This window comes from Loxodonta africana, chromosome 7 (genome assembly GCF_030014295.1).
Source record: "Loxodonta africana isolate mLoxAfr1 chromosome 7, mLoxAfr1.hap2, whole genome shotgun sequence".
NCBI classification, from domain to species: domain Eukaryota; kingdom Metazoa; phylum Chordata; class Mammalia; order Proboscidea; family Elephantidae; genus Loxodonta; species Loxodonta africana.
In genome coordinates this window covers 84,789,405-84,806,080 of record NC_087348.1, presented here as the reverse complement: position 1 = coordinate 84,806,080, position 16,676 = coordinate 84,789,405, and the positions used below count along the sequence as shown (strand labels likewise).

At 38.3% G+C, this 16,676-nt stretch overlaps 1 protein-coding gene across 1 annotated transcript; it reads left to right on the top strand.

The window, feature by feature from the left end:
* Positions 1–1,334: 1,334 nt before the first annotated feature.
* On the top strand, positions 1,335–4,578 carry LOC100675989 (olfactory receptor 52D1-like). Its single transcript, XM_010600947.3, has 2 exons — positions 1,335–1,447; positions 3,519–4,578. Exons 1-2 carry the CDS (start codon positions 1,357–1,359, stop codon positions 4,478–4,480), a joined length of 1,053 nt encoding a protein of 350 aa, XP_010599249.2. The 5' UTR covers positions 1,335–1,356; the 3' UTR covers positions 4,481–4,578.
* The last annotated feature ends 12,098 nt before the right edge of the window (positions 4,579–16,676 follow it).

The following is a 16,676-nucleotide window of genomic DNA, read 5'->3' as shown; positions in this document are numbered from 1 at the left end:
CATTGCACTATTTCTCACTAAGTACTCAAAAGCCTGGGAAGAAAGACCTTGCAGTCTACATCTGAAAAAATTGGCTAGTGATAACCTTATGAATAACAGTGGACCATTGTCTGATATAGGGCTGGAAGATGAGTCTCTCAAATTGGAAAACACTCAAAAGACAACTGAGGAAGAGCTGCCTCCTGAAAACAGAGTCAACCTTAATGACGTAAATGGAGTTAAGCTTTCGGGACCTTCATTTCCTGATGTGGCATGATTCAAAATGAGAAGAAACAGCTGCAAATATCCATTAATAGTAGGAACATGAAATGTACTAAGTATGAATCTAGAAAAATTGGAAATCATCAAAAAAGAAATAGAATGCATAAACATTGATACCCTAGGCATTAGTGAGCTGATGGACTGGTATTGACCACTTTGCATCACACAATCATATGGTCTACTATCCCAGGAATGACAAATTGAAAAGGAATGATATCGTGTTCATGGCCAAAAAGAACATTTCAAAATCTATCCTAAAGTGCAAAGCTGTCAGAGATATATTAATATCCATACTTCTATAAGGAAGACCAGTTAAAACAACTATTATTCAAGTTTACCCACCAACCATTAAGGTCAAAGACGAAGAAATTAAAGATTTTTACCACCTTCTCCAGTCCGAAATTGATTGAACATGCAATCAGGATGTATTGATAATTACTGGAAGATGGAATGCAAAAGTTGTAGACAGAGAAGAAGGATTTGTAGGTCAAAAATATGATCTTGGTGATAGAAACAAAACCAGAGTCATATGATAGAATTTTGTAAGACCAACAACTTCTTCATTGCAAACACCTTTTTTTCAACAACAAGGAAAGACATCTACACACATGGACCTCGATGGTTGGAACACACAGGAGTCAAATCAACTATATTTGTGGAAAATGAACATAGGAAAGCTCGATATATTATCAGCAAGAACAAGGCCAGGGGCTGACTGTGAAACAGACCATTAACTGGTTATATGCCATTTCAAGTTGAAGTTGAAGAAAATTAGAACAAGTCCACGAGAGCCAAAGTGCAGCCTCGAGTATATCCCACCTAAATTTAGAGACCATATCAAAAGCAGATTTGATGCACTGAATACTAATAAGCAAAGATCAGATGAGTTGTGGAATGACATCAAGGATACCACACATGAAGAAAGCAAGAGGTCATTAAAAAGACAGGAAAGAAAGAAGACACCAAAATGGATGTCAGAAGAGACTGCCAGTTGCTCTTGAATGTTGAGTAGCTAAAGCAAACTACAGAAATGAAGTCAAAAACTGAACAGAAGATTTTCAAAGGTGGTTTGAGAAGATAAAGTATTATAATGAAATGTGCAAAGACCTGAAGCTAGAAAATCAAAAGGAAGGAGCGTGCTTGGCATTTCTCAAGCTGAAAGAAGTGAAGAAAAAATTCAAGCATTGAGTTGCAATAATGAAGGATTCTACAGGAAGATATTAAACGACACAGCATAAAAAGAAGATGGAAGAAATACAATCACTGTACTGAAAAGCATTTTTTGACCTCCAAACCATTTCAGGAGGTAGCATATGATCAAGTACCAATAGTACTGAAGGAAGAGGTCCAAGCAGCACTGAAGGCATTGGCAAAAAACACGGCTCCAGGAATAGAAATACCAATTGAGATATTTCAACAAACAAATGCAGCACTGGAGGGGCTCACTCGTCTATGCCAAGAAATTTAGAAGATAGCTACTTGGACAAAAGACTGGAAGATCCAACAGAATGTGGAAATTATCCAACAATATTATTAATATCACACACAAGTAAAATATCACTGAAGATCATTTAAATGTGGTTACAACACATATCAACAAGAACTGCCAGAAGTTCAGACCAGATACAGAAGAGGCCATGAAACAAGGGATATCATTGCTGATGGCAAATGAATTCTGGCTGAAAGCAGAGAATTCCAAAAAGGTATTTACCTGTGTTTTGTTGACTGTGAAAAGACATTCGACTGTGTTAATCATAGTAAATTATGGATAACATTGGTAAGACTGGGAATTCCAGAACACTTAATTGTGCTCATGAGGAATCTGTACATAGCTTAAGAGGCAACCATTCAAACAGAACAAGGGGTTACTGTGTGGTTTAAAGTGAGGAAAGATGTGTGTCAGGGTTATATCCTTTCATCATATCTATTCAAACTGTATGCTGAGCAAATAATCCAAGAAGCTGAACTATATGAAGAAGAACAGGGCATCAGGATTGGAGGAAGACTCATTAACAACCTGTGTTATACAGAAGACACAACCTTGCTTGTGGAAAGTGAAGAGGACATGAAGAACTTACTGATGAAGATCAAAGTCCACAAACTTCATCATGGATTGCACCTCAGCATAAAGAAAACAAAAATCCTCACAACTGGACCAATAAGCAACATCACAATAAATGGGAAAAAGATTGAAGTTGTCAAGGATTTCATTTTACTTGGATGCAGAATCAACTGCCATGGAAACAGCAGTCAAGAAATCGAAAGACATATTGCACTGGGCAAATTTGCTGCAAAAGACCTCTTTTAAAGTGTTGAAAAACAAAGACATCATCTTGAAAACTAAGGTACATCTGACCCAAGCCATGCTGTTTTCCATCACCTCATATGCATGTGAAAGCTGAGCTTAGAATAATGAAGGCTGAAGAATTGATGCCTTTAAATTATGTTGTTGGTGAAGATTATTTAATATAACATGGACTGCCAGAAAAAACAAATCTGTCTTGGAAGAAGTACAGCCAGAATGCTCCTTAGAAGCAAGGGTGGTGAGGTTTCGTCTCGAATACTTTGGACAGGTTATCAGGAGATACCAGTCCCTGGAGAAGGACATCATGCTTGGTAAAATAGAGGGTCAGGAAAAAAAAGGAAGACCCTTAAGGAGATGACACAGTGTCTGCACCAATGGGCTCAAACATGGCAATGGTTGTGAGGATGGGGCAGGACCGGGCAGTATTTCATTCAGAATGGACTCCTAGCAACAACTCCAAATCTATCCCTTTTACACAATCTTAAACTTGCAAATGACATCACTTCTTGCTAGGAGATTTTAAGATCTTTAAGTTATTTAATTCTGTGTTTTGGTGCTTAGATATTTTGCCTATTTAACTTCTATAGATCAATTGCACTGCAAATTACAAATACAGATGAATGAGAAAATATCTTTGGAAATAGATGAGTAAAGATTACTAAAACTGCTCTGTTCATGGATTAGGAAGTTCACAGAGATCAGTGGATCTACCTAAAGAGAACAAAATACTTCCTGTAGTTCTCACCGAAGATACCTTCAACATATTGGTTTAGCTGGTGCTTTATTGGCGGCAGAGATAATAGCTAGCACCCTGTTAGATAACGATACAATCTTCATCTAAATTTTTGCATGCATTGTAATTTTTCAATGGCCTGCAATTTTGGATTATTTAACTGATCAGAAATTTCAAATATTAGAAATGATTATTTTGTTTATTTTACAGGAAAATAAATGACACCTGTTATGCCATCTTATAATAAGACTGATGTCCATCCATCAACCTTCATTCTCATCGGCATTCCTGGGTTGGAGGTTGCCCACATCTGGATGTCCATCCCCTTTTGTGTGGTCTACCTTTTGGCCCTACTGGGAAACTTCTCCATTTTGTTCATCATTAAGACAGACCCCAAACTTCATGAGCCAATGTATCTCTTCCTCTGCATGCTGGCTGTGGCTGACCTTATTGTGTGCACTACAGCTGTGCCAAAACTTCTCAGCCTCTTCTGGTTCAATGACGGAGAGATTCATTTTGAAGCCTGTCTCACTCAAGTGTTCCTGATTCATTCTTGCTCCACCATGGAATCTGGGTTCTTTCTGGCCATGGCTTTTGACCGCTATGTAGCCATCTGTCATCCATTAAGACATTCGATGATTCTGACACACACAGTGATAGGGAAGATAGGTCTAGCCATTGTACTCCGGGGCACAGTGCTTTTCAGTCCTCATCCTTTCCTGCTGCGGTTGCTTCCCTATTGCAAAACCAATATCATTTCTCACACCTACTGTGAGTTCATGGCCCTCATCAAAATTGCCTGTGCTGAGACAAGAATCCGTGGAGCCTACAGCCTAACTGTTGCCTTCCTTACAGGGGGGGTGGACTTTATACTGATCATTTGTTCTTATATACTCATACTCCACACTGTTTTCCACCTCCCATCTAAAGACGCCCGACTCAAGACCTTGGGCACCTGTGGCTCCCATGTCCTTGTCATCTTGGTGTCCTATACTCCAGCCTTCTTCTCTTTTCTCACCCACAGGTTTGGGCACCATGTAGCTCCCCATGTCCACATATTTGTAGCTAACATCTATCTTCTGGTGCCACCCATGGTAAATCCCATTATCTATGGGGTGAGGACCAAGAGGATACGGGACAGGTTCCTTAAACTTTTCAGTTTTTTAAAACCTCTGAACTGAATCCTCTTTTTGGCAACTAATATTCAAAGAAAAACTTTTTAATATCCATCTAAGAGTATGTGGTTTCTCATCAACCCCCTCCTTTAATAGTTAAATGACTAAAGTTTTTCTATGGGAAATAACTTATAAAAGACATTATATATGTAAACAGATATAGCTATAGATTATCTATGTGCAGCAGAAATCTTTCTCAATAAATAATGAAATTAGTCTTTTAGACTGCTCCAAAACAATCATTTGAACCTAATTGCTGTGACAATCATGCAATGTATTTAAAAATTCTAATGTACCTGAATACCTGAATGTAACACTACAGCAAACATTAGCCTGAACATATCCCACGTGGACATCATGGTTATAGAAGAGCAGGAGGTTTAAATAAATTATATCTTCACCTTCCTTTTTCTGGGCCATTTTGATGACACTCTGGAGTTCATCTTAGTTTACTTTTCATTCTCACATTATTGCTCCCTCTTTTTTTGAAGAAATTCTACTTTGTCACCCATCCATTGTGTTATGTGATGTGGGGCCTAATTAACTGTGTCATACTTATTTTTCATGCTTCAAGAAAATGTCTTAGTTTCTTAGCTTCACAATAAAGTTTCCATATCCCTTTCTAGACTCCTCAGCTTCAAGCACATTCAGATTCTGTGGTCTCTCCTTAATTAAGAGTATTTAGTCTGCTTTCGTGTATCATTTACTGTGACATTTGGCCATTTGAAAGGGCCTGGCTGTATATTTATATTCTTTTTTTTTTTTTGAGTATTTTTATTGTACTTTAAGTGAAAGTTTACAAATCAAGTCAGTCTCTCACATGAGAACCTATGTACACCTTGCTACATATTCCCATTTACTCTCTCTCCCCGCCATGAGACAGCCCACTCCCTCCTACCACTCTTTCTTTTTGAATCCATTTTGTCAGCTTCTAAGCCCCTCTACCCTCCCATCTCCCCTCCAGGCAGGAGATGCCAACATAGCCTCAAGTGTCCACCTGGTCCAAGTTGCTCATGCCTCACCAGCATCCCTCTCCAACCCATTGTCCACTCCAATCCATGTCTGATGAGTTGGCTTCGGGAATGGCCCCTGTCCTGGGCCAACAGAAGGTCTGGGGACCATGACCACAGGGTCCCTTCCAGTCTCAGTCAGACCATTAAGTCTAGTCTTTTTATGAGAATTTGGGGTCTGCATCCCACTGTTCTTCTGCCCCCTCAGGGGTTTTCTGTTGTGTTCCCTGTCAGGGCAGTCATAGGATGTAGCCAGGCACCATCTAGCTCTTCTGGTCTCAGGATGATGTAGTCTCTGGTTCATGTAGCCCTTTCTGTCTGTTGGACTCGTTATTATCTTGTGTCCTTGGTGTTCTACATTCTCCTTTGATCCTGGTGGGTTGAGACTCATTGATGCATCTTAGATGGCTGCTTGTTAGCGTTTAAACCCCAAACGCTCCTCTTCAACATGGGATGCAGAATGTTTTCTTAATAGATTTTATTATGGCAATTGACTTAAATGTCCCCTGAAACCATGGTCCCCAAACCCCTACTCCTGCTTCACTGAGCTTCAAGGCATTCAGTTTATTCAGGAAACTTCTTTGCTTCGGTTCGGTCCAGTTGTGCTGACCTCCACTGTGTTGAGTGTTGTCCTTCCCTTCACCTAAAGTAGTTCTTGTCTACTATCTATCTAGTGAATACCCCTCTCCCACCCTCCCTACCTCCCCCCTCTCGCAACCACAAAATGGTGTGTTCTTCTCAGTTTAAACTATTTCTCAAGATCTTATAATAGTGGTCTTATACAATATTTGCCCTTTTGCAATTGACTAATTTCGCTCAGCATAATGCATTCCAGGTTTCTCCAAGTTATGAAATGTTTCACAGATTCATCACTGTTCTTTATCGATGCGTAGTATTCCATTGTGTGAATGTACCATAATTTATCCATTCTTCCATTGATGGGCACTTTGGTTGGTTCCATCTTTTTGCTATTGTAAACAGTGCTGCAATAAACTTGGGTGTGCATATATTTGTTCCTGTAAAGGTCTTATTTCTCTAGGATATATTCTGAGGAGTGGGATTGCTGGGTCATATGGTAGTTCTATTTCTAGCTTTTTAAGGAAGCGCCAAATTGATTTCCAAAGTGGTTGTACCATTTTACATTTATTTATTGTTTTGTATTTTTTTGGATTAATGTCAGCGTTGTTGGAGTGAGATAGAATCTCATTGTAGTTTTGATTTGCAATTCTCTAATGGCTAATGATCGAGAACATTTCCTCATGTATCTGTTAGCTACCTGAATGTCTTCTTTAGTGAAGTGCCTGTTCATATCCTTTGCCCATTTTTTAATTGGGTTGTTCATCTTTTTGTGGTTGAGTTTTAGCAGAGTCATGTAGGTTTTAAAGATCAGGCTCTTGTCAGAGATATTGTAGCTGAAAATTTTTTCCCAGTCATAGGTGGTCTTTTTACTCTTTTGATGAAGTCTTTAGATGAGCATAGATGTTTGATTTTTAGGAGCTCCCAGTTATCTGATTTCTCTTTGGCATTTTTAGTAATGTTTTGTATTCTGTTTATGCCATGTATTAGGGCTCCTAACCTTGTCCCTATTTTTTTTTTCCATGATGTTTATCGTTTTAGTCTTTATGTTTAGGTCTTTGATCCATTTGGAGTTAGTTTTTGTGCATGGTGTGAGAGATGGGTCCTGTTTCATTTTTTTGCAGATGGAAATCCAGTTATGCCAGCACCGTTTGTTAAAAAGACTATCTTTTCCCCCAACTAACTGATACTGGGCGTTTGTCAAATATCAGCTACTCATGTAGAGGGATTTATATCAGGACTCTCAACTCTGTTCCTTTGGTCTATGTATCTGTTGTACCAGTACCAGGCTGTTTTGACTACTGTGGCGGTATAATAGGTCCTAAAATCAGGTAGAGTGAGTCCTCCCACTTTGTTCTTCTTTTTCAATAATGCTTTACTTATCCAGGGCTTCTTGCCCTTCCATATGAAGTTGGAGATTTGTTTCTCCATCACATTAAAAAATGTCATTGGAATTTGGATCGGAAGTGCATTGTATATATAGATGGCTTTTGGTAGTATAGACATTTTTACAATGTTCTTCCCATCCATGAACAAAGTATGTTTTTCCATTTATGTAGGTCCCTTTTGATTTCTTGCAGTAGTACCTTGTAGTTTTATTTGTATAGGTCTTTTACATCTTTGGTAATATTTATTCCTAAGTATTTTTATTTTATCTTCTTGAGGGCTACCGTGAATGGCATTGATTTGATGATTTCCTCTTCGATGTTCTTTTTGTTAGTGTGGAGGAATCCAACTGATTTTTGTATGTTTATCTTGTAACCTGATACTCCGCTGAACTCTTCTATTAGTTTCAGTAGTTTTCTGGAGGATTCCTTAGGGTTTTCTGTGTATAAGATCATGCCATCTGCAAATAGAGATAATTTTATTTCTTCCTTGCAGTTCTGGATGCCCTTTATTTCTTTGTCTAGCCTAATTACTCTGGCTAGGACCTAAAGCACAATGTTGAATAGAGCGGTGATAAAGGGCATCCTTGTTTGGTTCCCGTTCTCAAGGGAAATGCTTTCAGGCTCTCTCCATTTTGGATGATGTTAGCTGTTGGTTTTGTATAAATGCCCTTTATTATGTTGAGGAATTTTCCTTTCATTCCGATTTTGCTGAAATTTTTTATCATGAGTGGATGTTGGACTTTGTCAAATGCCTTTTCTGCATCAATTGATAAAATCATGTGGTTCTTGTCTTTTATTTATGCGGTGGATTATATTAATTGTTTTTCTAATATTGAACCATCCTTGCATACCTGGTATAAATCCCACTTGGTCATGGTGAATTATTTTTTTGATATGTTGTTGAATTCTGTTGGCTAGAATTTTGTTAAGGATTTTTGCATCTATGTTCATGAGGGATATAGGTCTGTATTTTTCTTTTTTTGTGCTGTTTTTTTTAGCTGGTTTTGGTATCAGGGTTAAGCTGGCTACATAAAATGAGTTAGGGAGTATTCCATCCTTTTCTATGCTTTGAAATACCTTTAGTAGTAGTGTTGCTAACTCTTCTCCGAAAGTTTGGTAGAACTCTGCAGTGAAGTCATCAGGGCCAGGGCTTTTTTTTTTTTTGTTGGGAGTTTTTTGATCACCTTTTCAATCTTTTTTTGTTATGGGTCTATTTAGTTGTTCTACTTCTGTTTATGTTAGTTTAGATAGGTAGTGTGTTTCTAAGAATTCATCCATTTCTGTAGGTTTTTAAATTTGTTAGAATACAATTTTTTTGTAATAATCCAATATGATTGTTTTAATTTCAGTTGGATCTGTTGTGATATGGTACATCTCATTTCTGATTCTGGTTATTTGCTTCTTTTCCTGTATTTCTTAATTTGTCTGGCCTATGGTTTATCAATTTTGTTAATTCTTTCAAAGAACCAGCTTTTGGCCTTGTTAACTCTTTCAATTGTTTTTCTGTTCTCTAATTCATTTAATTCTGCTCTGATTTTTATTATTTGTTTTCTACTGGTGCCTGATGGTTTCTTTTGTTGCTCTCTATTTGTTCATGTTGTAGGGGCAGTTCTTTGATTTTGGCTCTTTCTTCTTTATGTATGTATGTATTAATTGATATAAATTGACCTCTGAGCACTGCTTTCGCTGTGTCCCAAAGGTTTTGATAGCAAGTGTTTTCAGTCTCATTGAATTCTATGAATTTCTTTATTCCCTCCTTAATGTCTTCTATAACCCAGTTTTTTTCAACAGGGTATTGTCCGGTTTCCAAGTATTTGATTTCTTTTCCCTGGTTTTTCTGTTATTGATTTCTGCTTTTATGGTCTTATGGTCTGAGAAGATGCTTTGCATTATTTTGATGTTTTGGATTCTGCGAAGGCTTGTTTTATGCCCTAATATGTGATTTATTTTAGAGAATGTTCCATGTGCACTAGAAAAGAAAGTATACTTTGCAGCTGCTGGGTGGAGTGTTCGGTATATGTCTATGAGGTCAAGTTGGTTGATTGTGACGTTGAGATCTTCTGTGTCTTTACTGAGCTTCTTTCTGGATGTCCTGTCCTTCACCGAAAGTGGTGTGTTGAGGTCTCCTACTATAATTTTGGAGATGTCTATCTCACTTTTCAATTCTATTAAAGTTTTTTTAATGTATCTTTCAGCCCTGTCATTGGGTGCATAAATATTTAATATGGTTATATCTTCCTGGTCAATTGTCCCTTTAATCATTATGTAGTGTCCTTCTTTATCCTTTGTGGTGGAATTAACTTTAAAGTCTGTCTTGTAGAAATTAATATGGCCACTCCTGTTCTTTTTTGATTGTTGTTCGCTTGATATATTTTTTCCATTCTTTGAGTTTTAGTTTGTTTGTGTCTTTAAGTCTAAGGTGTGTCTCTTGTAGGCAAAATATAGACGGATTGTGTTTTGTTTATCCAGTCTGCGTCTTTATCCAGTCTGCATCTCCCTGTCTATTGGTGTGTTTAGTCCATTTTCATTCAGCATAATTGTAGATAAGTATGAGTTTAGTGCTGTAATTTTGATGTCTTTTTGTGTGTTTTGTTGACAATTTCATTTTTCCACTTACTGTTTTGTGCTGAGAAGTTTTTCTTTGTAGATTGTGTGTTTTGCATTTTCATAGCAGTTGAATTTATTTTTGCTGAGTCATTATGTTTATCTTGGTTTTTATTTTGAAGTATGGAATTGTTAGACCTCTTTGTGGTTACGTTAATATTTGTCCCTATTTGACTAAGTAAAAACCTGCCTTGTATCACCCTATATCGCCTTGGTTTCCTCTCCATATGGAAGATCTATGCCTCCTGTATTTAGTCTGTCCTTTTTGATTATTGTAACCTTTTACGTAATGACATCAATGATTCCCCGTTTTGAGCAATTTTTTTTTAATTAATCTTATTTTGTTTTTGTGATTTCCCTATCTGAGTTGGTTTCAGGATGTTTTGTTCTGTGATCTTGTGTTGAGTTGGTATCTGATATGGATTTTTCTGACCAAAGAATTTCCTTTAGTATTTCTTGTAGTTTTGGTTTGGTTTTTGCAAATTCTCTAAGCTTTTGTTTATCTGTAAATGTCTTAATTTCACTTTCCTATTTGAGAGAGAGTTTTACTGGATATATGATTCTTGGCTGACAGTTTTTTTCCTTCAGTGCTCTATATATGTCATCCCATTGCCTTCTTGCCTGCATGGTTTCTGCTGAGTAGTCCAAACTTATTGATTCTCCTTTGTAGGTGACTTTTCATATATCCTTGGCTGCTTTTAAAATTTTTTCTTTATTCTTGGTTTTGGCAAGTTTGATGACAATATGTCTTGGTGATTTTCTTTTGGGATCTATCTTGTATGGGGTTTGATGAGCATCTTGGATAGATATCCTTTTATCTTTCATGATGCCAGGGAAGTTTTCTGCCAACAGATCTTCAACTATTCTTCTGTATTTTCTGTTATCCCTCTGTTCTGGAGCTCCAATCACACTCAAGTTATTCTTCTTGATAGATTCCCTCATGATTCTTAGGGTTTCTTCATTTTTTTAATTCTTTAATGATTTTTCTTCAAATATGTTGATGTCACTTGCCTTATCCTCCAACTCCCCACTCTGCATTCTAATTCCTCAATTCTGCTCCTCTGACTTCCTATTGAGTTGTCTAATTCTGTAATTTTGTTAATCTTTTGAATTTCTGAATGCTGTCTCTCTATGGATTCTTGCATCTTATTAAATTTTTCACTGTGTTCTTGAATAATCTTTTTGATTTCTTCAACTGTTCTATCAGTGTGTTCCTTGGCTTTTTCTGTAGATTGCCTTATTTCATTTCTGATGTCATCCCTGATGTCTTGAAGCATTCTGTATATTAGTTTTTTATATTCTGCATCTGGCAATTCCAGGAATGCATCTACATCTGGGAATGATTTAGATTCTTTGATTTGGGGGTTTGTAAAAGCAATCATGGTCTGCTTCTTTATGTGATTTGATATTGACTGCTGTCTCTGAGCCACCTATGAAATACTGTAATGGTTCCTTTTATAATTGCTCACCTAGTCTTATCTTCTTGTTTTGTTTTGTTTCAATATACCCAGATGGGCTACTAGATTGTGCTATCTTGATTGTTGTAGCTTTTGAATCACTTATGTCCTGTTATCAGCTGGTATGAGCTGTTACCAGGTATATGAGCCTATTAGTCCATTCACTATTCTTGAATAGAACCAGCTCAGATGTCCTGATAGTTGGTCACCTGGTGTGAGGTGTATGCTCTCACCTATTAACTTAGAGGAGTAGAGGTGATGGTTGTATGTGCCAGTTTCTAGTAGTGGCAGGGGGTCACACTCCAAGGAAGGCAGGATGCTGATAGCCTTCCCCCAAGTGCCAGTGAGGTAGGAGTGTCTCTATTCTCTAGAGAACTCTGGTAGGTGGGGTCTGCCACTGTACCTTAGGCACCCAATGGTTGTACCTCAAAGATTGGTAGGTGTCACTATCCTTAGACCCTTGTAGCAGGTTGCTAGGTGGTGTGGGTGGAGCTTTGGTCCTCAGTTCCCTGGTGTGGATTGGCGAGGGCTCTGTTTAATAGGTAGAGAGTCATCTGCCCTCCAAACTTGCCTTTCCACTGCTTTGCTAAAACAATTACAGTCAGATCTCTATCAGAATTGCCTTTGCATTTTAATAGCCACCTGGTTCCCTGTAGGGATGAAAGCCATAGACTGTGGGTCTCTTATGCCTGGATGGAGTTGGTTCTGTATTGTTATTCCAGTTTAGGGAAGTCAGGGAAGGATTTTTCCCTTGATTGTTAAATGATGCTTTTCCCAGCCTGGAAGAATGGGTTAGAAAAGAAAACAAAAAAAAAAAATGGCAGTGAAGTTCACTCTCTGGCCCGGGAATTCCAATGTTAATGCAGCCGGCTGGGGCAGGGAGGGGAGGGATCAGATAGATAGGAAAGAGTAGCATGGCAAGATAGCCAAAGTTACATATCTTGTTTGTTGAGGACTGTTTTTTCTGAGTTTCCAGAGAGGTGTGTAGCCTGTGCATGCTGGCTGGATCCCCACTGAGACTGCTCCAAAGGGTTAGGGCTGCCTGCTGTGCTTGCGCCATCTCAGGAAGCCGCAATCAGCCCCTCCACTCTTAGTCCAAAGCCCACAGCAAGGTTTCCTGGTTGGGACATTGCGCTCCAGGCTCCAAAACCAGCCGCTGCTTCCCTGTGGATTTTCCTCCTGTCAGTTGCATTGGTGTGCAGCCTGCCTATGCCGGCTGGGTCTTCACCGAGGTTACTCTGGGGGGTTAGGGTTGCGTCCTGTGCTTGTGCTGTCTCAGGAAGCCATGATCAGCTCCTCCACGCTTAGTCCAAAGCCCAGAGGCAAGGTTCCCTGGCTGAGATGCTGTGCTCCAGGCTTTAAAGCCAGTCACTGCTTCCCTGTGGTTTCTCATTCGCCTGTCAGCTGTGTCAGTGTTCAGCCTGCGTGTGCTGGCTGTACCTCTGCAGAGGTCGGTCCCGGGGTTAGGGCTGCATCCATGCTTGCCCTGTCTCAGTAAGCTGCGAAAAGCCCCACCACTCTGGACCAGGAAACTGTGAGGGCTCAAGGCTGTGGCAGGACACGGCAGCTCTGAAAGTGGTCATTGCTTCAGCACGTGGCTTTTTGCTCCCCTGTCACTCAGGTCAACTCTTTAGTTCTGTGTTTGATGGCCAGGGTTCATAGATTGCCCTTTATGTAATTGATTCACTTGTTTTTTTGAGTCTTTGTTGCAAGAAGGATAAGTGGAAGCTTCTCCTGAGTCAGGCATCTTGGTCCCACCTCCTATATTTATACTGTTATTGCATTTTTAAAAATCTAAAATAAAAAATATGTTCAGTATTTTTGATATAAACACAGCAAAAGGATACACAAACAAATGTGTTTTGATATATATTGTATTATCCTTTTGGATAAATGTTCTGAATGTCATTTCTTAATTCTATTCCAGCAAATTCTTCATCTAAGTAAATAATGGCACGGAAATCACTACTCCAACGCCATGGGATTACCAAGTAGGATTATGCACCAAGTACATGATTTGTAAAAAAAAAAAGAAGAAGAAGGGGTGTGATGGCAGTGAATGGGAATCCTCTTAGGATAAGAATAGGAAAAATTAAAAACCAATGTGACATACAATCAAAGATATTTGTTTGACACTTCAAGATTTATCAAGAGATTAAAAAATTTCCTTCTTTTGGACTCAGTTATTTCTTCTTTAATTAATAGTCTTCTTTCTCAAGTATGTATTTCAACAATTTCTTTAGTGTGAATCTCCTGGTACTAAAATCTCTTCGATATGATCATGTAGAAGTTTTCTTTTTATGTCTCCCTTACTCTATAAATAATTTCTTGCTACATGAATCCATTCTCAGGTTATCAGTTTTTCTTAACCTACAGTTTTCTAGAGTCTGTTTTTGGTTTGAAGAAGTATATCATTGATCAATTTATCATTAATTTATAGGTAATACCTTTTCTCTGATTATCTTTAAAATTTGCTATTTTTCTTACATGTTATGCAGTTTTACATGGATAAATTTCAAAGATGTTACACTAAGTATTAAAGTCAGACAGGAAAGACTATGCTTTAATGTACCATAGGTGATTATTATATTCATAAATAAGAAATAGGTGACCTTAGTAGTCCTTTAGCTGTTAAAGAAATTTAATTTGTAGTTAGCCTCTCATCTGAAAGAAAAACCCAAACCAAACCAAACCAAACCAAATAACAACAACAAAAAAATGCAAACAAACAAACAAACAACATCAGGTTCAGATAGCAGCACTGGGGAATTCTACTAAATGTTTAGGAACTGAATAATATCTACCCAAAATATCCAAAATGTAGAAGTAGAGTGAACACTTCTGAACTCATCAAAGACAAAATTGCACTATTATAAAACAGGAGACAGTTCATAAGTAGTATAAATGGGTAGATAGGAGATGGTCATAATCTCATAATAGGGGTCCAGGAGAAGGCACTCATGCCCCTAATTACTGAATGATTTTTATGGAGGAATTTCAAATTCAGTATGTGGTGTTAACTTTTGTAAACTTCCTTTACAAAACTATGACACCATATTTTCTATTTCAATAACAAAAAGCCTTTATTAAGTATATTCTACAGCATATAAAGGTTGTTTTTGTTGTTGTGAGGTGTTATTGAGCTGGTTCTGACTCCTAGTGACCCTATGCAAAACAGAATGAAATACTGCCTGGTCATAAGCCATCCTCACAATCGTTGTTATGCTTGAGCTCACTTTTGCAGCCACTGTGTCAATTCACGTCATTGAGGGTCTTCCTCTTTTCCACTGACCCTGTACTCTGCCATGCATGATGTTCTTCTCCAGAGACTGATCCCTCCTGACAACATGTCCAAAGTATGTAAGACGCAGCCTCCCCATCCTTGCTTCTAAGGAGCATTCTGGTTGTACTTCTTCTAAGACAGCTTTGTTCATTCTTTTGGCACTCCATGGTATATTCAATATTTTTTGCCAATACCACAATTCAAAGGCAACATTTCTCCTTTGAGCTTCCTTATTCATTCTTCAGCTTTCACATGCATATGATAGAATTGAAAATACCATGGCTTGGGTCAGGTGAACCTTAATCTTCAAGGTGACATCTTTGCTCTTCAACATCTTAAGGAGGTCCTTTGCAGAGGATTTGCCCAGTGAAATGTGCCTTTTGATTTCTTGACTGCTACTTCCATGACTGTTGATTGTGGATCCAAGTAAAATGAAATCCTTGACAACTTCTATCTTTTCTCCATTTATCATGATGTTGCTCATTGGTCCCGTTGTGAGGATTTTTGTTTTCTTTATGTTGAGGTGCAATCGATACTGAAGGCTGTGGTCTTTGGTCTTCATTAGTAAGTGCTTCAAGTCCTCTTCACTTTCAGCAAGCAAGGTTGTGTCATCTGCATAACACAGGTTGTTAATGAGTCTTCCTCCAATCCTGATGCCATGTTCTTCTTCATAGAGTCCAACTTCTTGGATTATTTGCTCAGCATACAGATTGAATAAGTATGGTGAAAGAATATAACCCTGATCCACACCTTTCCTGACTTTAAACCAATCAGTATCCCCTTGATCTGTCTGAACAATTGACTCATGATCTATGTAAAGTTTCCTCATGAGCACAATTAAGTGCTCTGGAATTCCCATTCTTCGCAGTGTTATCCATAGTTTGTTATGATCCACACTGTCGAATACCTTTGTATAGTCAATAAAACACAGGTAAGCATCCTTCTGATATTCTCTGCTTTCAGCCAGGATCCATATAACATCAACAATGATATCCCTGGTTCCACACCCTCTCATGAAACTGGCCTGAATTTCTGGCAGTTCCCTGTCGATATACTGCTGCAGCCATTTTTAAATGATCTTCAGCAAAATTTTGCTTGTGCGTGATATTAATGTTATTGTTGTATAATTTTCACATTTGTTTGGATCACATTTCATGGGAATAGGGATAAATATGGATCTCTTCCAGTCAGTTGGCAAGGAAGCTATCTTACATATTTCTTGGCATAGATGATCGAGCACTGCCAGTGCTGCATCTGTTTGTTGAAACATTTCAATTGATATTCCATCAATTCCTGGAGCCTTGTTTTTTGCCAATGACTTCAGAGCAGCTTGGACTTCTTCCTTCAGTACCATCAGTTCCTGATCATATGTCACCTCTTCAAATGGTTGAACATCGACTAATTCTTTTTGGTATAATGACTTTGTGTATTTCTTCCATCTTTTTTGGATACTTCCTGCATCGTTTAGTATTTTCCCCATAGAATCCTTCACTATTGCAACTCGAGGGCTGAATTTTTTCCTCAGTTTTTTCAACTTGGGAAATGCCGAGCGTGTTCTTCCCTTTTGGTTTCCCATCTCCAGCTCTTTGCATGTGCCATTGCAATACTTTACTTTGTCTTCTCGAGATGCCCTTTGAAATCTTCTGTTCAGTTCTTTTACTTCATCAATTCTTCCTTTTGCTTTAGCTGCTCGATGTTCGAGAGGAAATTTCAGTCTCCTCTGACATCCGTCTTGGTCTTTTCTTTCTTTACTGTCTTTTCAATGACCCCTTGCTTTCTTCATCTTTGATGTCCTTGATATCGTTCCACAACTCGGCTGGTCTTTGTTCACTAGTGTTCAATGTGTCAAATCCATTTTTCAGATGGTCTCTAAATTCAGGTGGG

Coding starts and splice junctions, on each gene's coding strand:
- LOC100675989 (XM_010600947.3), top strand. CDS start 1,357: ATGTGCAAAGACCTGAAGCTAGAAAATCAAAAGGAAGGAGCGTGCTTG. Junction 1,448..3,518: donor GAAGAAAAAATTCAAGCATT/GAGTTGCAATAA, acceptor CAGGAAAATAAA/TGACACCTGTTATGCCATCT.